We start from the raw sequence: 22616 nt of genomic DNA on the forward strand, positions 1-22616 counted from the left end.
AAGCCTAAAAACGGAAATAAGAGCGTTTTTCAATCACTATGTCTTCGAGTGCACCCAAAAAGATACTTTCACAGCTGAAAATTGTGACGTTTCGTTTTGAACACCCTAGGTGTGACCAGAGTCCTCCACCTTTTCATACGGAAGTCCCCCGGGGGTGGAGGCGGGGCGGTCGGGGGCAGGGGTGAGGTGAGTGAGAGTATTAGAGATCTGGAACCGACTGGATGCCTGGAACGCCTGGTTGATTTTGTCTTAAATATGGCCTGCAAATTCGACTTGGAGGTTATCATTAAACTTGGAGGATCAGCAGTTACGCATAAAAATGCCTTCGAGACAATTAATCAGGACGCAATCGCAGCAGCAGCGAAGCTGGTAAAAAATATAAAGGGGAAATGTATCGTGGTCCATGGCGCGGGGTAAGCAATAACCTTAAATCTTGTTACCACAGTATTCCCTGCAACAGTTGCACGGAAATTGTCTGAAGGAAGATTGTATTGCATGGAACACCTTTTATTTTGAGCAGGGACAGAAATAACAACTTCTGTGAATTATGAACTAACGTGGTCCAGAGAGGGATCGATCTCTATGGAAAAATATTTGTCGACATTATACAGCTTTTTTGTTGTTCACATTTGGCAACCTTTAAACAAATGAGCTGTTCCTTCCCTTCGGAATATGAAAGGATTAATTAGTGACTTGATGTGTACTTTGAGACGTTTTTTGACTAGCATTGTTAGATTAAAATTAACAATGTACAATTTACCATCAGTCAGTGGAAAATGTTACATATAAATGCTTAAACCCTAAACAAGACATTCATTTATCTAGCCATTGATCTGAGCTAAAAATAAAACTAATCTCAAAGTACTCCACATTAAATTTATGTAGAGAGCAATATATCCTGATCTTTCTTTCAATATTATCATCCATGTCTTGTGGACATGTTATTATCCTAAATTGCAGGTCATTTGGACACTTTCAGGCTTATGAATATGGAACAGCTAATGGTTTCTCGAATGACATTTTAAACGGTCGGATTGGATTTGCCAAAACCAGACTTTCAGTTACAAAGGTATAGGATCAAAGGTGGCTTATTTCGTGTCCTTTTTCCACTTACATTTGGTATATATATAATCAGTGAAAACCTGTGCTCGTAAGAACCTAGTGGTTTAAGAACCTGCTGGCAGAAATTTACTATTTTAATACCCAAAACCTGTTTAGCTAAGCAAGGTCAAGCAGCTTCTTGTATGTGCGTTACAGATAACTTATGATAAACATTTTAACCTTGGAGTGTGACTTCAAGATTCCAAATTTTTTTTTACAAGAAAATACATAATACAGTTGTGAATAAATTCTACATACTTATTTTCAAGAACCAAACCCAAGTTTACATGTATATAAATTTTTCTGGTAATCAACAACTATATGTCCTTCACAGAAATTAAGAACCTACTTAGCCTAAATTGCCAATAATTGCCTCAAAATGCAAGAATCTATTTTGCCAGAATTCAGAAACTTTAGGTTCTTATATGGGGGTTTTTATTATACTCATCTCTGTATTTAGTTAGTCCTTGGTTGTGTAAGTGTTCAAGTCATAAGGATTGTAGGTGTCTACTACAGTCTACTTCATAGTCTTCTTATGTGAACTGTCAGCCTAATGTCTTAGAGTCTGTTTTTTATTTTATAATAATTTAGACTGTGCTAACCCATCACTTTTCTGGTAAATTGTTATTGATTTTAAGGGTTAGTGCCCTTCGAACGTTTCCAGCATCTGTTCGAAATTTTTCCGTGGCCATTCAAATGGTATTTGAAACCATTTTGAACTGCTGGAATATCCATTTCTCATCCATTTGTTAGCTGTTCGCCAGGTGTTCACTTTGACGATATAATGGATATCCGTTAGTGACATTTTCGCGTGAGAGGTCACATTATGTGCAGCTTTTTAACATGTGTATTACTTGTGTATTTTTAGATATATATTCTATGTACAGTAAGAACATTGGTACCATTGTAATTTTATCATCATTATTGTCATTATTATCATTATTGTAAGTTGTTTTTTTGTTATATTGTTTTTATAATTGAAAAGAATTACTGTATTCTGCAGAAGGTTAAGAAGGTGAATCATTCTGAAGTAAATATTGACGTAAGTCCAATTAAACTGTTAATTATACCTTGTTTATTGTTCCTCTCTGATAGCTACAACACACAATCACAGCAGTGTTTCTTGAGAATGGTATTCCAGCATTGGGAATTTCAGTAAGTATCAGTAAAGGTGTTCCAGTTGTCTAAAATGCTGTTTGTAAGTTTTATCATAATTATATAGGGGATATTACATGGCCTCGCAGAGATACAAAATTTATCTTCAAGCATTGAAAAATATTTTAGCATGAAATATTTTTAACATGAGAAGAGAAATTTGGTATCTCCAAGCAACCACGTAATTTTCTTTTTATTATATCACAATGCATAACAAAGTTTTTGTTGATTTTCCAAAGATTTCCAACCACTTTCCAAAGATTTGCGAAGATTTTCCAAAATGTGTCCGAACTCTCCAAACATTTTCTGAAAATTTCTGATTGAAGTTGTCTGAAGATTTCCAAAGATAAACAAAGATTGCCGAAGACTTCCTAAGAACATTCGAAGATGTTTCGATCATACACCAACAAATTTAAGTTCAGTTAAAGGGACAAAAATGTTATCAAAAATAATCATGATATCTTCACATGTGGATAAAAATGATATCCTCACATGTGGAGATCAATTTGTTACCACTTGGTATACCACTAACTTTCATATATTAATAAATGTTTATTATTTTATGCATACTAGTAGTAATTTGTAAATGAGATGTTATTTGTGCATCCACTCTGTAACTTACAGTTACTGTAATATTTGGCCATATTATTTGTTTTGTTTTTTTTTTGTTGTTGTTGTTGTTTTTTTGTAAATTGATGGTTCCCACAATGAACACAAACAGTTGGACTGAGTCACTTTTAGGAGATTGTTTTAAGTCCAAATCCAATAAGTTGTATTAATAATATTATTATAATAATGCATGTTTATTTGATCAAATTCATAAAATATGCAAAAGTGTACATAATTCAAAAAGGGAGTTTAGAGGTTAACCCTAATAATAAAACTCCCCTAAAAAAAAAAGAATAAAAAGTACAATTAAAATTATGTATAAAATTATTGAAAGAAGGAAAAATTCTGTTTGATAATTTACAATTTTAAAAATGATTCAAGTCTTAGTTTAAAGAGTTCGAGGATTCCTGCTTCAACAATGTTTTTGGCAGATTGTTCCAATCACCAATCACTCCAGTATGTTGTCTGCAGGAAACTAACATCTGAATAGAGAATTGAAAATCTATAAAATTTTGCTTCCCATGAAAGTTAATATTAGTGATATATCACGAAACATTTTGACAATAAGACAGCTTTAAATTTTAGCAGGCTGTACAGTACAGATAAATTGACCAATCAAAGCGGTGTAGTAACTAAGTAATATAATAAATGAGCTTACAGTGCTAAAATTGCTCTAAATGTTAGGCTTCTGCAAATGATCCATTGGACTGAGAAATGAATTTTATTTTAATTTTACCTTTCACATTTTGGTAATATTTACAAACTTTTATGTGTAGCCCTGTGGATCCTGGTTAACAAGTAGTGGTGTGGTCACCAGGTCAGCGGTAACTCCAATTGTCGAGCTATTGGAAGCTGGATTTGTACCAATTTTGCATGGTGACTGTGTACTGGATGATGTTCAGGGCTGCTCTATACTAAGTGGAGACAAAATTATTCAGGTACATTGAGCTGCTACAAGCTGAATGATTTTAACACCTACAGCCCCATAACAAGGAAACTGAGTTGCTCCTGTCCATACAGTGTACAGTTCTATTTGACAAATCTCTTTATTTTAATACTACAAGCTCAAGAGTATATGGTGCAGGGTGTTTGTTGTTGTTTAATAGAAGCAGGCAGGTTCTTATTGAAAAAAAAAAACCATCAAACATTACTCGTGATAACCATTTAAGAAATATGGTTGCTTGAAAGGCTATATTTATTTTGCTGTAATAGTTGTTGTTGCCAGACATAAAATACTGTTAGTAATAACATCGTTCAAGACTCCAGCGACTTAAGTATGCCCGTCAATTACTGTCATAGTGAAAGGCATTGACGGAGCTGAGATGCATGTCTACTTATATTGTAGTGAACATCTTATGTGCTTCCAGAAGTTTCAAGGATCAAATGCATAGCGGAGATCCTTCAGAAAAAGTGTCTGTCTGCTACAAAGTCCTAATGTTGGACAAAGAGCAGAATCCGTGTTCTTTACATGGAGTTCGTTATTTAGCATATTCTCTTTCACAGATTAGCAACTTTAATGCAGAAAAAATCTTTCTTGTTGGCGATTTCAACCTCCCGGTCTTTGATTGGATCAATCAACTATCACTGTCTTCCGATCAACTCTACCTCAATTCTTCTGAAATATTTAACAATACATTCCTCGCTACTATTTGTAGCGGCGACCAGTTAGAGTGACACATCAAACTGAATTGTTTATTATATTTCAACAATAATAGTCATTTTTTTCTTTATTCTTTAGAGGTTAGCAGAAGAGCTTCGTCCAAAAAGAGTTGTATTTTTGACAGATGTTGATGGAATATATGACAAACCCCCTGAAAAAGAAGGTCAGTGCCTTGTTCATTGATGAAGTTTTGCTGCAGTTCACGTGGAACGCTAATTTGGTCGGACGTTTGACTGTATTAAGATGAATTAATGTGTTATTGTTAGTAATTATTACGTTTGTGGTCAGTTTGCATTTCACAATCACAATTTATCTCTCCTCTCCTAGATTCAGTGTTGCTTCGAAAAGTGTACGTTAAATCAGATGGACAAATGAATGTTACCATAGCGACATCAAACCTTCATCATGACGTCACCGGCGGGATTCGCGAGAAGCTTCAAACAGCGTCCAATATAATTCGTATTTCTGAACAGCATTCGCGCGTCTTTGTGTTAAATATAATGTCCGAAACTGTTGCATATTCTGTCTGTAGTCGGGGAGTTTTGGACGGAAATGGTACAGAAATATTGGCAGAAACTCAAGAGTTCAACAGAGTAAACATTCAGTGACATGCGTGTGTGAGATTATTGCACATTACTTATAAATTTAATTCGTCACCTTCAAATGTTGGAAAACACAAACGTCACCAACTGTCAAGTTGATGCTCATGGATCCTCGCACTGCCCCATGTGCATGCAGGATATTCGCACTCACAATTTTTGTTGTGTGGCATAACAAACGTACGTTATATACCAGTAGTCAGGGAGATCTTAGGCAAGCCCTTAGTTTGTAATAAAGTTCATGAAGCGGAGAAGAAACTGGAGAAATGTGCATAGCCTTCGAGAAAACATTTAATCATGGTGTTCCGTTAAAATTGAAAGTATCCAAGCCACGCCCTTTTTAGGATTTTACCCCTTTTAAACATTATCAGCTTCTTCGTGTGAGCAGTTGTGATATTCTTTGAAAGGTTTTCAGAAAACAAGATGGCTTCTTTAGTTACCATACGGGCAAACTGACAGATATTTTCGCTCCCATTTTACTCAGGCAAAGAATCGGCATATTATGTTTCGTGTTACACATGCTAAAATACAGCTGGTTTAATTGGTTTCACTTATCGTTCTTGTCATTTGATATTATTGAAACACCAGCCATGAAATGAAATGTGATGTCTTAACGCAAGTTTACTTGACTAGCAAATTTGTTTTTGTAAACTATTTTAAATTTGCTGCCAGTAATCGGGAATTTTTAACTAACCATGCTGTCATACCCTACTTGTTAAGCTTTATGCAATTAAGACAAGGTTCGTCTTTTATCAGAAACATCGGCTTAAATAAGCTTCGCATTGGCAATAATAAAATCTCCAGAAATCATAAGTGAACGCTTTCAATACACTACTGGCTTGAAAAATAGTCGATTTAAAATTTACGCTGTTCCGTGATATTCGGCAAGAAAAATTTCATTTGTTGTTTTTAAAATTTGTCTTAAAGTCTGATTTCACAACCAAACTGCACAATTATGTTTTTCATTCACTTATCATTTTGTAACAATACACATGCATTTATTTTTGTCTCAGTCGGGTTATCTACCAAATGAATATAAAAATACCAATAGGAGTGAAGCTGACTGAAAATGAAAGCGTAAGGAGCCATCTTTTTCCTTGTATTCGGTAGCTCTAGTTAGGAGACTGTACGCACGCTGCAATAGTTTTTCGCCATTAAATAAAATATGGCTGAAGAAGTTACTGGATTCAGTCAAATGAGACTTTACGTTTGATCATCACGGCGGCAGAGATAGGACTTTAAAATATGGGCCTTACATCAACAGATGATTTATTGAGGCCGGTCAACGGACAAGACCCTGCATAATTAATTTCAGCGGCGTGGTGTCACGCTGGGATATATATATCTATGTTTTTTCAATTTTCAGCGTTGTAATATTCACTGATTCATTACATCATCGACTCAACTAATTGAGGCAACAAGTTGAATTAATTAACTGATTTAAATTAATTGTTTTGAATAGCCCATTTCATTACAGTGTATGCATGTCGCACGAGAGACAACAATGAATGGAAGACAGTCACAAATATTGTGCGTAGCATTTATTTTTAATATTCCAATTCAACAAGCATTGTTTACTACAACACTAAAGACTATTCTTATATTGGTATCCTGTGGTTTTGGTTGCAGGGGAAATCCCTTTGTAACTTCGTTACTCAATGATATTCACATAGTCTAGCATCGCACTTCCCTCGTTAACCTCTTCTCCTAGGAAAAGACAGCAATCCAGCGTTTAGTAAATGAGAATCACTTGTCAGGTTAGTACAGAATATATCAGTACTAGGTTTTATAGAAAAACAGAGCTCCACCATCAACAAAAAACAGGAGCAAACAGTAAGCGGAATCAGATTTGATTTTGTAGAATTAACTTTCTTGGGGATCCAGTCTGGGTTTCTGTTCACTGTAATTTTGAGTTCTTGCTCGAGGAAATGAACGTTTGACGGGATTCTCTGGCCACAATTGCAACAAAACTCATTCCCTTTCTGTGATAGGATGCGAAATATGACATTTTGGTATACAATCCAATTATGATTTCAGTTTTTCCTACAGTTTTTCCTACAGCCTAGCTACTTCATAATGCTTACTGATAGCGTATACAGCGTTGGTGAAGTTCTTTCCAGCACAGAACCTAGTTGAGTAGGCGCAGTCGTTAATACACTGGTCTGCGCATCCCTCAAGCGGCGCATGCCCTTCAAGATAGAAGGCGGAGTCATCAGGACCACTCCAGCATTCACCTGAATAAAATGAACAAAATATATGATCTCCCTTGTACAGAGCCAAGAGCATTTTTACTGTTTTACGAGATGGAAGGTTTTTTTTTTTTTTTTTTGCAATCTTTTGGTTTGGTAACACGGAGATCCAATTCTCCCAGATGGCTTAACAAAGAAGTGAAACCTGAAGAAACTACCAAGTCGATCAGAGACCAGAGTAGGGGTAATTATGGGCGAATCAACAGCTGCCAGGGATTTCAGATCGTCCAAGGGTAAAATATAGATTTTTTGCGGTCCTATAACCTGCTGTGAATATATAATTCTCACCCCAGAACTGAATTCCAAACAGTCTCCAGCCCTTTTCAAGCGCTCTTTTCGCACAGCGGCAGACGAAATTTGGCAGATGCTCGTACCAGTTTTCCCAGTCTATCAACTGACCGCTGAAACTCTGTAGCTGTTTATCTCTGTCGTTCAACAGGTATGATGGCAGAAGACGCGGTGAGTCCTTCTTATCGTTAAAGCAGCCAATACGCTCAAATCTGACACTGCAGAAATCTAAATGAATCATAATTAGATACGCACACGTTAGCTGTACGTAACCTTACAAATTGTGTCAATCACCCATCCGTCCGTCCGTCCGTTCAGTGTGTTCATCCGTCCTTTATTGGTCTGTTCATTGTATTCAACTGGACATTAATTTTGTCTGTACTATTCCCTGCTCTACACTGTACCTACCAACAATCCTGTAAACCATATTACGCCATGCCTTTCCTGCACAAAATTTTCGCTCGTTGCAATCGTTCTTATCGGTTCCAATGCAATCTTTGCAACGCCCTTGGCCATGCCTGTCATAATGATGTGACGAGCTAATCCCGGCATGGCATTCGCCTGCAAAAGAAGACAATGGAGTCGGACGGTTTAGTCGTAATATCTTAAAGTTTTTTAAAATAGTTTTCGCTTAACAGGCATCCAACGAAGCGGTGGCAAAGCCAAGAAACAGATTAACAGCCCAACCTGAACTAGAAAGAGAGAACATGTAATCTTTCCATAGCCAGTGACGGACACAAAATCAAGATTTAAGTTTTAAACGTTTTCGACAAATTTATAGTTTGTGAAATAAAAGGTTGCAAAGTAAAACAAGTTAACATAACTCGGTTTACGTTGCTGATGTTGCACATGATCGGAAAACAAGGGTAGAAGTTTCACTATACCTCACAAAAAATACACTAAACAAAACATAAGTGAAGAAAATGTATGATGAAGAAACGTTTACCAAAGAATTGTACTCCGAACAAGTCATAACCGTGCTCTTTCGCTTTCTTGGCACAGCGGCAGATAAAGCCAGGGAGATAGTTTTCCCAATCGTTCCAGTTGATCATTTGCCCGCCGTAATTAGCGATGGATTTGTCTCGTTCATTGTAGATGTAATACGGAAGTGCTCGCTTATGTTGATTATCTTTAAAGCAACCCAGTGGTTTGAATGATACATCACAGTCGACCGGATCCTCACAGAGATTGACCGCTGTAAATTCCATAGAGAAAATAATCAGCTACGGTGCCTGATTTATTTACTCAACGCTCAATTTTTATTGATTGTACTTAATTATTTTTTAGCAATACTCAAAAATTATCTAAATTTTGCGATACAAAATATCGTAATGAAATAGAATCGTAATACAGTATATATATCGCCACTAGGTCATGCGTCAGAAACAACAGTTAACAGAGAGATTAATTAAGGTGATATGGTACCCTAAAATATGGCGATGTTCATGAAAAATTCAATTTCTTGGAAATACAAGACTTAAGACCCTTGAGGACTGGTCAAAAACGTTTTGAAACGATCTTGCCGAATTTCCTTCCAGATGAGTGTGAAATTTAAGGAAAGTACACAGTGGTATAAGTTTTTTCACGTGGCAACGGCCATAGCAACGACTGTTTACTATAAGAACGTGACCAAAAATATAGATTATTTTTTAACTTATATGAACGAAACTATTTAGAAAAAACGTTTAAGACATGCACAACTCGATTGGTATAATTATTTGTGAAAAGCTTTGCCTCAAATTGCCATCACAGGCTCATTCATTTCCCTTATGACAAGGAATATTTCCCACAACCGCGGTAACTTTTTACAAAATAGAACAACCATTGCACCCCCTCCCCCGAGATCCAATCTGCACCCCCCCCCACTATTTGTGACTCGTTAAATGCTTAATTCTTCGTGTAAAAAACTTAAAGTGCATTTTTCTCAAAAGTTTTCTTTTGTACCGACTGACTTCGCGCCAACATTTCTACTTTGCAAGCTTTTAAAGTAGAATTTCTGAAACTTGGGCTCATCAAAGACCAATAGTGTCGTGATGATATAAACCAAAAAAATCGTAACATTTTTAGGTCTGTCACGTGACATGAGATGATTTGTCCACTGGGTGTGGTAAAAAATAAGGTTATTTCCAAATAAAGCTGTAAAAAGCACTGAAAATAAGAGTTAACTGTCAAAACTTAGGTTCATATCACAGAACAAAACAGAAACTTACAGGATATGCTTATTTGACAGTCAATTCTTGTTTTGTAAAAGAGCAGGAAGTGTTGGCGTCAATACTATAAAACACTACTTCAAAAGGCTGTGGCTGGTTTCCATAGCAACCATTTTGAGTAAAACTCTAGAAATTTAATTTCTCTTCTTGAGTGCAATAGCACACAATTGTTCTTTCTTCACCATATTTAAACAAACTTTTTGGTTCATATTGAGGGTACCATACCACCTTAAGCATGACGTTGCGTCAACCTTCAAACGGCAAATTTGCCGTCTGTCTTCAGCTATTTGTACAGTACATTGAAAATACTTATATTTGCGGGGAAGAGCAGAAGACATTTTTCATTATTTATAATGTATAATGTATAATGTATAATGTATAATGTATGATGTATGATGTATGATGTATGATGTATGATGTATGATGTATAATGTATAATGTGTAATGTACAATGTTAATGTGTAATGTGTAATGTGTAATGTGTAATGTGTAATGTATAATGTATAATGTATAATGTGTAATGTGTAATGTATAATGTATAATGTATAATGTATGATGTATGATGTATGATGTATGATGTATGATGTATAATGTATAATGTATAATGTATAATGTATAATGTATAATGTGTAATGTGTAATGTATAATGTATAATGTATAATGTGTAATGTATAATGTGTAATGTACAATGTTAATGTGTAATGTGTAATGTGTAATGTATAATGTATAATGTATAATTCATAATGTATATTGTATAATGTATAATGCATAATGCATAATGTAGAATGTAGAATGTATAACGTATAATGTATAATGTATAATGCATAATGTATAATATATAATTAAACATCCTTCAATGAGAGATCTGTTGCTCGACACTAGTCGAGTGGACGCCCAGCAGCTGGCTTCAATTCATTGTCAATTTTTTAATTGATTGCTTGATAAACCTTGTTTGCATTTCTTGATGCTATTGTTCTTATCACTTTTACTATTATTGCTTATTCTTATTACTTGTCGGAAGAACCTCAGTCAGTTTCACAGCAGACTGATTTTGTAAAGAGATACATTGTAATCAAATGCTGAAACGCAGCCTCTGCATTGAAACATAACGCAGCAATACATGTAGTCAGTTAACTGTCATGGCATAGACAGCTTAAAGCAATCTAGATCTGGGGAATTTATTTCTTCACTTTCACTATGTTATAAGACTAAAGGAAGGCCTAAACTCAGATATAATGGCAATAAACCAAAAATGTTACCAGCATAATTTGTACTGATGCTGTAGACAAGTATTATCGTCACACATAATGAAACCATCATCAATCTAAAACCAAGACAAAAATATCTTAGAAGACAAGACTAACATCTTCTAAATCTGCTGCGTGTGTTGTTCATGTGAAGACACATAACAAAATCATGCGAAATCCATAGAATTGTTTTTTGGTTATGATGATATTATTCTTGCCCAATATTTTCAGCCAAATCAAGAGAAAAACATTTGAATTTTGTCCCCTTCGGCTCCCTGTCCACTGACGGAAAATGAAACAAGGCACGCAAACTAGAATTGACGTAATAAAAGCCAACAGCGATATTACTGACCCCACGGCAGTTTTGTACCATTAATTTTGGTACAAAATATCACGAAAGATATACATAAGAAAGTTACATACCTTAGTACCATCCTTAAGTGATATGTGACTCGTTATATGCCCAGTATATATGCAGAATGTCACGGCGAGTATGTTCATTTTATACACGCTGGTAGACGAGACGTGCTACAGCTCGTCCCAAAACTTATTGGATTTTCAGGAGATAACAGGAGGATTTGCCTATCATACGAGCTGGGAATAAATAAATGAAGAACAATTTTACGAACTGGTAAACAAGGCCAACAAAACAAAGGACAATTATCCTTGCCGCGATTATTAAAATCCGTGAAATACTTTATTATCAATATATAAGTGTCCGTGTGGGAAAAGAAATTTGTTCATAAAGCGGCAACCGTGTAATCAACAGGATGCCGGATTACTTTGTATCGAAGTTCAATCTGCAGCAGTTATTTTGATTAAATGTTTTTCTGATTAAATGTTATTTTGATTAAATAATATCTTGATTAAATATTATTTTGATTAAAGTCAAGACGAGGACCGCCCAAATCGGACTTGAGCCGGATCTCTTCAGGACCGCCGCTTTATCAGCTCATCAGAAACCGACACCCTTCGATATTGCACCACTTAAGATGAAAAATATCAACTGTGCCCAAGCAAAGAGAACGGTCAATAATTCATGCCTGCCATGACAAACAGTAAGTCGGATAGCCGCGTCGACATTAATATTCTATTTGGTTTTCAGCTGCGGACCAAAACATTTCCATCTGAGGGCGTTTTCACCTTAAAGATCTTGAAGAAATTCTGGCTGCGAACTCCAAATATTTCATTATACGTACAATCACTGATTCTCACAAATCAGTTTCTATGTCTGTTGGTTTGTTTGTTTGCTTGTTTGTTTGTTTGTTTTAATCAATCAGACCTTGCTTAACTTTCTATCAGCGGTTTACGCAGTCGCGGGTCGGATTTCAGAGACAGGAGAAGTCTCGTGGAAATTACCCTGGGTGCCAGAGGTTTTTCCTGCGCGGTTTCCGGTGTCGATCATGTCTCTATTGTGACCCGCGCGAAGTATTTTCGTCTGCTGCGCGCGATAAAAAACCTCTGGTACCCAGGGTACGTGGAACTCGGTCTGAATTCCACTCGTTCCTTGCGCAGTTCACGCCAGCTCGCGCGCGAGCATTATAATTTATGTGTCATTTCGCTGATTTCAATGAGCAATTTTAACTGACAATCAATTTTAAGTCTGAATCAATATTTTCAGACAGCTGAAGTTTGTGTAAATATTCACCGAACTAAGCGTTGCTCTCCGGCTGGACCCTATTGTAATATCCTTAACTTTGCTGCGCATGATCGATCATGTCATCACAAAGAAAGTAATGCTCAAAGTTCACACTCTTAAATATTTTTGTACAGTAATATTGTACCTTAAAAAACTAATGATTTGCTCAGCTTGAACAGCAAATAACTCAAGATAACACAATGAAATTCCTTTACACATTTATGTCTTTGTGATGCAAACTATTTTAATCACAAAGTATTACAAATTCAAAAAGTTGGATTACAGGATTAATCACAGAATCAGCGGCAAAAATATCCTACAAGCATTCCGTGAACGTTTTCTTTTCTATTATAAACAGCTACCGTTAATCTCTGTAACTATATAGTTTATAAATAGCAACATAGCCGCATAAATACTCCTCATTCGTACAGATTATCACCAGGACCGTTCTCTCGTATCATCCACTCTGTAGGTCAGGCGCCCAACAAAAAATATGAACAATTTTCTTTTGACACGTATGTTGGGGAGTTCAGTGTTCACTGAATCAGTAGCGACCTTCGGGAACCTGGTCAGTTGTTTTACAGTCAAATGACGCATAAAGTGATGTTACACGAACATTACACATTAACTTTACAAATGTCACACTCTGGTAACTGTTTGACCAGTTCATTGTACATTTACACAACCTCGAAAAATATTATTCTGTCTCTGAATATCAAGGCAACACGCCCGGGCAACACGAAAGTTACCTATGACCAAATTGAATCAACTGCACTCCAGTCATCTCTATCCTTGCGCGTTACACTGATCAAGAGCGGAACACAGAATCGACCCAATACTGTTGTCATTGTTTATGAATAAATATTCTATAGCTGTTTAAAATAATTAGTAACTTTGCACACAGAGCACAGTTTTCGGGCACTCGTTTTAATAATAGCTGTTTAAGAGATTCCCGGTACCTTTTTAACTCAGTTCAGGTGCCTTTTATCAACAACCGACTCGGCACATATTACTGCTGGTCACCGTCAGTGAAATCTTGAATTTATTATTTACATTGAAGTACACGAATCTACATCCTTGAATATTTCCTGTAGTATTGTAGTTTGTTATTTCACCTCCAGTAGGATATCTTGCGTCCCTTTTGGGAACGTTCAAGTCTTTTAAGATAGTCCTGTTTCTGTTTATTGTAGTAAAACTCTCCGGCACCTTCCTTGATAAGTATAGCGGCACATTCCGTCTTGCCAGCTCGAATGGCTGTGTGCATGGGCGGCCAACCAGATTCATCCAAAACGTTTATATCTGCGCCATTTTTAATTAGTTCTTTCAGCAATTCTGAGTTACCATCCAAAACAACTTGATGCAGTTGTGGAAGTTGTGATTCTTGTTTCTCTTCGTCTTCCTTGCGACGACCTTGAGGGTGTGGAATGCTTGCGTTCGCTTCTTCACTATTATCACTATCTACTTTACCTTCTTCGTGCTCTACAATGTCCGTAAGCGCTCGTCTGCGAAACATTGTCATCAGGCTCTCGTCTGGTAAACTCAATTTACGTGTAGGCTGCATATTGTGCGGCAGCAAGTTCATATATTAATAAGTCCCGCTGTGCAAACTTCACTTGATCTTGTGTAAACAAATATAGCACTAATCACAATCAACTAAACAACTGACCACGTTAAAACCTGATAAAACGAGCATGAAGATCCACCATGGTGCAATGAATAGTGTTTAAAAGGTCAATATATAGAGAAAAAAATCGTTGAACAACAGCACGAACTTGGTTGGTTCTTCTAACACATAACACAACACACTCGTCGCCAATCAGTATATAAATCAGAGGACCTTAATCTCTAAGTGCGTGGGACATGATAGCTAATTAGCCCGTCTAATAAGTTGCAAGTGCTAATGATTTGACGAACACTTTTGTTAGCGAATCTCGCTCTTGTTGGATTGCACACATTTGGATACTAGTAGTGTTCCATGAGATGTGTTCGAGCTTTCAAAGCAATGCTTTTAAAGAACAGAGCCATCACGAACTGAATGGCACGTAAGTGCATGTTTCTTATCCACGATGAAAGGAAGAAAGGACTTACATTAACAAAGCAGATGGGATCAAATCTGCAGTGCATGTGGGTTGATTGCATTCATACTCACCAATTATCACAACAGTTCAAAAACGGTTTGAACAATCCAACATATCTAATATTGTATTTACCACCGAATATATAAGCTGCCAACCGTATCGTTTTAAAAAAGAACTGATTAAAAATTATGACTTGTCAAAGGTACTTTTTGTTACTGTATTATGCTTCGCCGGGCATGGAGTATGCCTGGTCAGTAATGGCTTTACAATGACAGCATCAATAAATCTTTTTTCACTCCAGTCTGTCATTGCATTTACATAACAACTCATAAATTCGCTAACTTGTTTACCTTCCGTTACCTTCATACAATACGTGAAAAAGTACAATCGAACAAAGGCAAAAGCATTCAAAAATTTCATTGAAAACTCTGATTGAAAATAGACGTTAAAGCACAAATTTGTTCAAAAACCTACGTCCGTTCCCGTCAGGCACCGATGCAAAACTGAACAGAACAATCAAAATCGTCAAATCGATCAAATTTTCTCATTCAGTGACGTTACTGAATGGCAAATATTTCCCTGCTGGGCTCACACAAAGCTTTGCTACAAGGTATTGCGAAAAGAGTTATCGCCATTCAAATAAAGCTTAATGCGAAGATGATAGGCAATAAGTGGCGTTTACCAGGTGACCTTCCCATTTAACTGCTATAAGAATCGAAAATTCATTGATAGTATAACAGGCTAATCTTGGTACTTACGGATCTGTTTACAATTTGGTTAATCTAACTGAAGTTTGCTCATTCTCTTTTCTTGAGGCATTTGCCTCACGGGATATCACTCTAAAGGTCTGTAGAAATTTGCAGTGACGATCATTATGACAATATCGGCTGTGCTGTTTTCCAGTTGCAAACACGGGCATAAAATGTCTTAAATGAACATTGGTGTTTTGACCCAAAATGTCAGTCATTTGCGGTTCTTACACTAACTGGTCTAACCGGCCTAACTGGCCAAAACTGATGAGAGAAAACCAGCCTTTCGTCAAACCAAAGATGGTTTAAATATGAGCAAAATATCGCCTTATATATGAAGATGGCTCTGAACCCTCTCCACAGCCTAATTACAATTACAAAACTAAAACAGGTGTCACCAGGCTTGTTTTTTTGTAAGGGTATTTTGAAAAGTTTACACTGTTGCTATGGTAATCTATTACCAATGATTAGGCATTTGCTTGATACTTTGTAGCATAATCCGACTGATTCATTTTAACTAGTATAGATGATAAAAAGAGCATCAAACTGTTGTCAGCCACCTTAAACGACAAAAAACTACTCATAAATGTAATCTTATCTTTTAAAATTCCTCGCTGGCCACAGAATGTCAACGAAATTCTTCATGTCACGTTAGAGATCCCTTCTTTATAGGGTGTCACGAAAACTCAGACCCCGAAAACTCAGACCTCAGACCCCGAAACCTCAGACCCCAAAAACGCAGACCCCGAAAACTCAGACCCCTCGAAATTAAAAACTCAATTGTTATCACCTGAATTGCTCTACGGTCACGCAATGTTAATAGGCAACAGCCACGCTGGAGCGTAAAGGTAAAAACACGTAAAAAGTCAACACGTAGAAAACACGTAAAGGTCGAACCGATTGAACCGCCATGTCTGGTCTAGAAATGTGAGCGAACGAAAATTGAAAATTGGCGCGAAGGCCCCGCCGCGAGGCAGATTTAATAAACTAAACCAGGCGGTATCATGAGAAAAAAAAAATAGAAGTGTTTGGTTTTAAACTTACTGTTTCCTGTAAGAAATATTCACTATTCCCGTTATAAGTTGGAACGCAAACATGGCTATCTCTATGTACTCTTTTTTTCTCTTTTCTTTTTTTTTTTTCTCTAAATTTGTTAATTTCTGCGGGTTGCGTGCCGACAGTCACGCAACGCACATAAAGTCAAAAAGCAGATTGCAATGAAATCTCCGTGTTTTCACTTTAAGCTCAAACGAGTATGTTTCAGAGAACAACAAATTTTTTTTGCTGCCTACGATTACATAAAAAAGGTCTGTTTTGAAGAACAGTGTCGGCTGCTGTTCTAAACCTTGTTAGTGTTTCACCGTTTGACCGACGCGAGAGCGATAATCCTGAGAAGTTAAATATTTGTTTTTCACTGTTCGATCGACGCGACCACATAGACCGGATAAGATAAAAATCTCGCCCCATTGTGGCCGTAAAGCAATTCAGGTGATAACAATTGAGTTTTTAATCTCGAGGGGTCTGAGGTTTCGGGGTCTGAGTTTTCGGAGTCTGAGTTTTCGGGGTCTGAGGTTTCGGGGTCTCAGGTCCGAGGTCTGAGGTCTGAATTTTCGGGGTCTAAGCTTTCGTGACACCCTACTTTATGTCGCGTCGCCCAATAAACAGATTATATAACGCCTTTGTGATGAGAAAAATATTATTTACGAACTGATAGAACATGAATCGCGTTAAACCAGGGAAAGCATTTGTCATTGGTGTTCTTACGGTTGGACTTTGGGTAATATTAGTCGTCGTTTATCTGTTTAGCCGTCAGAAAACCATTCCTAATGTGGCGTCTTTTCAAAATCAGTCCACATCTACAAGTGGGACAATTGTTGACCTGTTAGAGAGCAGCCGGTCGAAAGATCATTACAACATTAACAGACATTTCGAGCTCGAAGATATTCTGAAGGGTTTGAACAAGCATACTTGGGAAAGGTACTGTCAGAGCGGCTTAGAACAACTATGCAATTATCCAATTTTTCCTAAAGCGCCTGATAAAAGGAATTTTGTTCAGAATGTTAACATCATGTCTACGGTTAACGAAGTTGACGGCGCTGTTCGACTACTGGGCTACTTTCGACCAAATGCAACAGGAGAATATCAATTCTTGGTGACAACAAATGGCTTTGCTGAAGTTTGGCTCAGTCCCAACATGAACTGGAAGGACGCTAAGAAAATTGCTTATGGCAAGCCTCAACATCTAAGATCAACGTTAAAGCAACTGTCCTTTGAAGCAATGAAATCCCAGATTTCGGAGACAGTGAGTTTATTAGCCAGACAGAAATACTATTTCGAAGTGATATATGTTAAAACTGATGCGAAAAGTGGCGAACAGTTAATTCAAGTCGCTTGGAAAAGACCAGATAGAACTGAATTTGAACTAATTGAGGGAGAGTATTTCTTTTTGTACACAGAGGACAGTGACAAGGCTAAATTGAAAATCTACGACGAAGAGTTGCCAGATGTCCTTGCTTGTGTGGAACTGCGGAGACGATTTGCGAACAAGTACATGAGGCCAGACACGCTTCCTTACTTGTCAAGAGCAGCAGTGGACAAGACGTTACCACTCTGTGAATATAAACCAAGTTATCTTCTTGATCCTGCGAATTTGCCGCGTGACCTAAAACTGTACCACGGTGTGAGAAACGTTCAAAAAACATACACGTATCCATTTCAAAGCATAAGTGGAGTGTTACGGAGTGGAAAGGTTGCGCGGACAGGCAGGAAAACGTTTCTAGCTGAATTGCCATTAAGTGATCTTGAAGCATTGTCAATTGTACGCATATACTGTAATGTTATGAAAAGGACGTATTCCAGGTAAGTGAAAAACAGACACTATTGCGTTAGTCCGGTGAAAGGTTTTAGTTATGACATGCTGAGAATAACCCCAGGGGATCTCTGCAAAGTTTTTTAAGGGGAGGCTGCGCTCCGGGGTCCAACCCCATATTCGTTTGTATACTATTTAGACACTGCATCCCTTTTCTAAACCCTTGGAATGAAGTTGATGAACGATTTTACGGGAGAACATCAGACATTACCAGATACAGCCACAAGGTGTGTCTGTTCGAAATGTATCTTAATTAAAGGCCCTTTTAAAAACATAACTGACAGATTTCCTTACCCTTTCGTATACCTAGCCTCAACTTATGAAATCCCGGTCCTTTAATATACCTGAAGCCTGAAAAAGATACCCCTTTCGTGCACAGCCTCCCCGTATGGGCCATTATAGGGAGCACCGCCCGGGGAATAACCCTATGATGTCATCAAGTGCTGATCAATGATATCCATCAGAACCTCTTATTTTTTTTTATTACAACGTATTTCGCTCTGTAAGTCTAGATAAACTAAATAATTTATGTAATCAGAAGCAAGGTGTTTAGACTGAGATCCTATCGTACGAGGGGCATTTTGGTAGATAGCATGAGTCTTGGCATCATGCCTTTTTCTTCAGACAACAACAACAACAAAACAATAGAAAAGTATCAGGTCTGGAAGGAAGCGTGCGGCTGCAGGAAAGACGACGAGAAAATAGGAGGGACGGTATACAAAACATGCGAGGAAGCTCCTGAAGGCAACCAACAACGCTCAACTTACATACGCGCTCGCTAGATTGCTAAACTGCGTGCAAACTGCTTCCCTGAAACAAAGGAAATAGTAACCGTCATGCGCACGCCAGCTGGAGAATTCTTTTAAGAATTAAAAGTAATATTACTTAAAAGTAATATTATATTTTTCTGAACTCATCTTTCTTCTACAGGAAATACGAACTGCAGTCCATTAAACGCGTAGAAAAGAAAGAAGATCCTGAACATGGAAGCAGATATCTCCTTGAGCTTGTAGTCAGAGATCTTAACAATGGCACCAACTATATTTTGGCAGAATATGTATTCCAACCGCGAGGTAAACACGAATCTTTGTGTTACCCCAAGGGCCTGCTGTGGGACAGGACAGCGGATGTTTATCTTATCCTCACGGCCAAGAACCTGGGTCGATGGGTTCATCATTTCATCAAGAATGTAGAACAAATTGTTCAAGAAACAAATGATGAACATTTACATGCGGTCATTTTTGACTTTGATAGTCCCGATATTGATCTAGAACAGGCTTTCAAGAGGAGCACTCTGAAGAACTACCATTTTATCACACAGCCTGGAAACTATTCTCGTACAGTTTCCTTTAGCAAAGCGATAGAGTCGATAAAAAACCCTGACGCCATTATTGTCACCATAGACATGCATCTTGACATTGGAAGTCAGCTGATCAACGACATACGTAAGGTAACTTGTGGGGAAGGGAGAAAAGGTGACTCGGTAAAACATGTCCGCGAATTAAGGAAGAGAGCAAAAGGAACTAGCGTGATTAGAACGCGATCAAAGGAATAACTTACATGGCAGGGACACCCCAGCCCTAAGGGTTGCCTTATTCAGAGCTGCCTTATAAAAAAGTATATGTTTGTATGCACGTCATTAGGAACTTCAGAAAAGTACTCTATTGTTTAAGTGATTAATGAAAATAAAAACGATCTTCCGTTGCCAGGATTGGCAAGTTCGAAAATTGCAGCCAAAATATCAATAATTCTACTTAAAGATCTAAAGAACATTGTCATTAATGGCTAAGAGTAAACCTTCTTTTGAGTTATCCACTCGAAACGAGGTTTTAATACATATAATTGGCAAGTTGGCAGCCATTTATAAAAAGGTTCTATAACAACTAAATGCTGGATGCCGCAAGTAAACATAGGTGCTCGTGCATACAAGAATGTATGTCTTCTTGCGACACTTTTTGTCCAGAGATTTGGTCATTCATTTTCTTTTTTTTTAAATTGACTTTTCAGCACTGCATCAAAGGAAAAACACTGTACGCTCCTCAAATAGTTCATCTAAATTGTGACGGAAGCAGTACCATTCCCAACGGCCACTGGTTCCACTATAGCTACGGAACAGTAGCAGTGTACAAAGAAGATTGGGAGAAATTTGGAGGATTTTCCACACGTTTCGACAACAAAGTCACGTGGGGAGGTGAGGACTGGGACATAATTGACGGTGCAGTCAAGGGTGGCCTGGAAATAGAACGGAAACGCTCTCCAGCTGTTTACCATTATTATCACACCAAAGCAGGAATGTGGCAGAAAGCAAAGAGGGCCACCAAAGGAACGTCGGGAAAAAATAAGACGTAAGGAATCTATTGCCCCATTTGTAATACCTTCAGAGGGGGTAAAACTTGTTAGATAAGTAGATAGATTATTAATGTACAGTGGAACCTCTTTTTTCCGTCCATTAACGTGCCACTTAATTCTGGTTGTGTTAATAGTACGTGGTATTGACTGCAGTCTTCTTCGAGTCAAATCAATCCATAAGAAGGTGCGGTCATATATACAAAGTGATAGACAACAACAACAACAAAATACAGTGTTTTACGGTATTTATTTGTAAGTCCTTCAGTGTGGATCAAACTTGGAAATAAAATACTTTCGAGATGATCTAATTGTACTGCAGAGTCATTTCACTTAGTTTGACCAGCTAACAGGGTTATACGCATTTGATAGGATTGTCGTCATTAGCCTAGCTTTTTTAAAAATTTATTAGGATAGGCAATCGTAAGAATGCGAGTTCAATAAGGATTTACACTACCAGTGCTATCGGTAAAAAGGTCTATTGGTAGTACCCTTCTATGTTTCATTCTCACCTTTTTTTGTGAGAAAATTGTAAAACATAAGGTGTCAAAAAATATTCCTGCTAATTGCTTACTAGCCTGCCGACGCAGACGTATTTCCGGCTGTCGCTCGTCTCGGAAATACGTCTGCGTTGGCAGGCTAGTCGCTTGCGAGATACTATAGTTAACCTCTTGTGTGATTACGTCTGCAGGTAATAATTTACCGGTGGCTCTTTCACCGCCAGCACTTAGCCTCTCGCGTTCAGTTTAACTTGCTTAAGCCATGACAGTCGCACAACACTTTCGAAGGGTGGACCATCTCAAGAGAGGTTTGGCCAAATACGTTTTCTTCTTAGAGATCTTGTCTTTTTTACGTCATTTATACCAGCTCTCGTGATCATCAACAATATCACAGAATCTGACAGAGAAGTAGAAAATTGCCGCAGTTAGGAATAAAGCTAAAAGTGAACATAATCATAAACCCTGGTTATGATTATGTGTTGTGTTTACCACAGGGATATGAAGAAACAGCAACGCGGCATGGCTTCTCAATTGATTGATTAATTGATTGACTGAGCGATTGATTGATTGATTGATTGATTGATTGATTGATTGATTGATTAACTGACTGATTAAATAGGCTTACAATATTAGGTCAGGAAGTCAAATGGCCCTTCCTTTAGTTAGGAAAACTAGCAATATATAACCCAATCGGGAGACTGTTGGCAGTTTTTTTTCCTTGACCTCCGTCCTTTACGAAAATTCATCATTGCCCACAGCTAGAGTTTGGACCGCCTGTGGTTAGAAACTTCAATTTTATGTGGCCGGCGGCGCCAAGATTTTACTGCGTCCTTCCTGCTCGTCTCTGCTCTCTCTTTGACAGGTCTTCAAATTTCAACCAATCAGCGTGCGACTCGCAAACAGCTTTGGGGAGTCCATTCATTCGAAAGCGTTTAGCGAAACGAAATACACATGGCGTTCGATTGTTGGTGGCTTTTATCGTGTCTAGCTCAGCATTTATTTTATTTCTCTTGTTGAGAATTTTGTGATACTCCAGGCCGGTTTAAAGACATCGAATTTATCAAGTCAAACGTGTTATTTATGCCGATACAGCGGCGGGTAGCTGTTCAAAGCTTCAGGACAAGATAAAACTCTGACCGTGTCATGGTCATTCTTCCTTCTCGACGCGACTAACAGGGACATGAAGACTACTCTTGCTTATAGATTGCTTGAAAAGATGATGAATTTCACCGAACATTTTAATAAGCCAAGACACATCACTTCCTCCTGGCTGTTTAAGCAGTTCTAAGACGGCGAGCTGTGCTGCACGTACTGTTT

At 37.7% G+C, this 22616-nt stretch overlaps 4 protein-coding genes across 6 annotated transcripts; 2 read left to right on the forward strand and 2 right to left on the reverse strand.

The window, feature by feature from the left end:
* The first annotated feature begins 212 nt into the window (after window positions 1-212).
* Window positions 213-5937, forward strand: LOC110042884 (uncharacterized). Of its 3 annotated transcripts, none has more exons than XM_020748267.2 (6): window positions 213-413; window positions 961-1069; window positions 2197-2256; window positions 3642-3803; window positions 4604-4688; window positions 4853-5937. In XM_020748267.2, exons 1-6 carry the CDS (start codon window positions 256-258, stop codon window positions 5131-5133), a joined length of 855 nt encoding a protein of 284 aa, XP_020603926.2. In that variant the 5' UTR covers window positions 213-255; the 3' UTR covers window positions 5134-5937. The 3 variants fall into 3 exon arrangements, with proteins under 3 accessions (XP_020603926.2, XP_020603927.2, XP_089145726.1); XM_089289600.1 differs by having other exon boundaries at window positions 266-413; window positions 980-1069; XM_020748268.2 differs by lacking the exon at window positions 961-1069 and having other exon boundaries at window positions 229-413; window positions 3683-3803.
* Window positions 5938-6650: 713 nt separating this feature from the next.
* LOC110042898 (uncharacterized) lies at window positions 6651-11648 on the reverse strand. The gene is made up of 7 exons (XM_020748283.2): window positions 11542-11648; window positions 11131-11195; window positions 8608-8856; window positions 8070-8222; window positions 7662-7889; window positions 7209-7358; window positions 6651-6831 (listed from the first exon to the last, which is right to left on the reverse strand). The coding sequence occupies exons 1-7, from the start codon at window positions 11550-11552 to the stop codon at window positions 6776-6778; spliced, it is 912 nt and encodes a 303-aa protein (XP_020603942.2). The 5' UTR covers window positions 11553-11648; the 3' UTR covers window positions 6651-6775.
* Window positions 11649-12975: 1327 nt separating this feature from the next.
* On the reverse strand, window positions 12976-15056 carry LOC110042899 (uncharacterized). Its single transcript, XM_020748285.2, has one exon. The coding sequence runs from the start codon at window positions 14337-14339 to the stop codon at window positions 13869-13871; it is 471 nt and encodes a 156-aa protein (XP_020603944.1). The 5' UTR covers window positions 14340-15056; the 3' UTR covers window positions 12976-13868.
* A 2245-nt stretch (window positions 15057-17301) lies between these two features.
* Window positions 17302-21140, forward strand: LOC149111540 (uncharacterized). The gene is made up of 3 exons (XM_089289717.1): window positions 17302-18443; window positions 19384-19903; window positions 20461-21140. Exons 1-3 carry the CDS (start codon window positions 17302-17304, stop codon window positions 20800-20802), a joined length of 2004 nt encoding a protein of 667 aa, XP_089145843.1. The 3' UTR covers window positions 20803-21140.
* The last annotated feature ends 1476 nt before the right edge of the window (window positions 21141-22616 follow it).

This window comes from Orbicella faveolata, unplaced genomic scaffold, assembly GCF_042242905.1.
Source record: "Orbicella faveolata isolate gen_17 unplaced genomic scaffold, um_ofav_v1 contig_2, whole genome shotgun sequence".
In the NCBI taxonomy this organism is placed as follows: domain Eukaryota; kingdom Metazoa; phylum Cnidaria; class Anthozoa; order Scleractinia; family Merulinidae; genus Orbicella; species Orbicella faveolata.

Bases quoted from the DNA above. Each gene is read 5' to 3' on its own strand.
- LOC110042884 (XM_020748267.2), top strand. From the start codon at position 256: ATGGCCTGCAAATTCGACTTGGAGGTTATCATTAAACTTGGAGGATCA. The intron at 414-960 runs GTAAGCAATAAC...CCTAAATTGCAG, and splicing joins ATCGTGGTCCATGGCGCGGG to GTCATTTGGACACTTTCAGG. The intron at 3,804-4,603 runs GTACATTGAGCT...TTTATTCTTTAG, and splicing joins GTGGAGACAAAATTATTCAG to AGGTTAGCAGAAGAGCTTCG.
- LOC110042898 (XM_020748283.2), bottom strand. The intron at 8,857-11,130 runs GTAACATTTTTG...TGGAATTTACAG, and splicing joins CATCAGTACAAATTATGCTG to CGGTCAATCTCTGTGAGGAT. The intron at 7,890-8,069 runs GTAGGTACAGTG...TGATTCATTTAG, and splicing joins TATGGTTTACAGGATTGTTG to ATTTCTGCAGTGTCAGATTT.
- LOC110042899 (XM_020748285.2), bottom strand. From the start codon at position 14,339: ATGAACTTGCTGCCGCACAATATGCAGCCTACACGTAAATTGAGTTTA.
- LOC149111540 (XM_089289717.1), top strand. From the start codon at position 17,302: ATGAATCGCGTTAAACCAGGGAAAGCATTTGTCATTGGTGTTCTTACG. The intron at 18,444-19,383 runs GTAAGTGAAAAA...TTTCTTCTACAG, and splicing joins ATGAAAAGGACGTATTCCAG to GAAATACGAACTGCAGTCCA. The intron at 19,904-20,460 runs GTAACTTGTGGG...TTGACTTTTCAG, and splicing joins TGATCAACGACATACGTAAG to CACTGCATCAAAGGAAAAAC.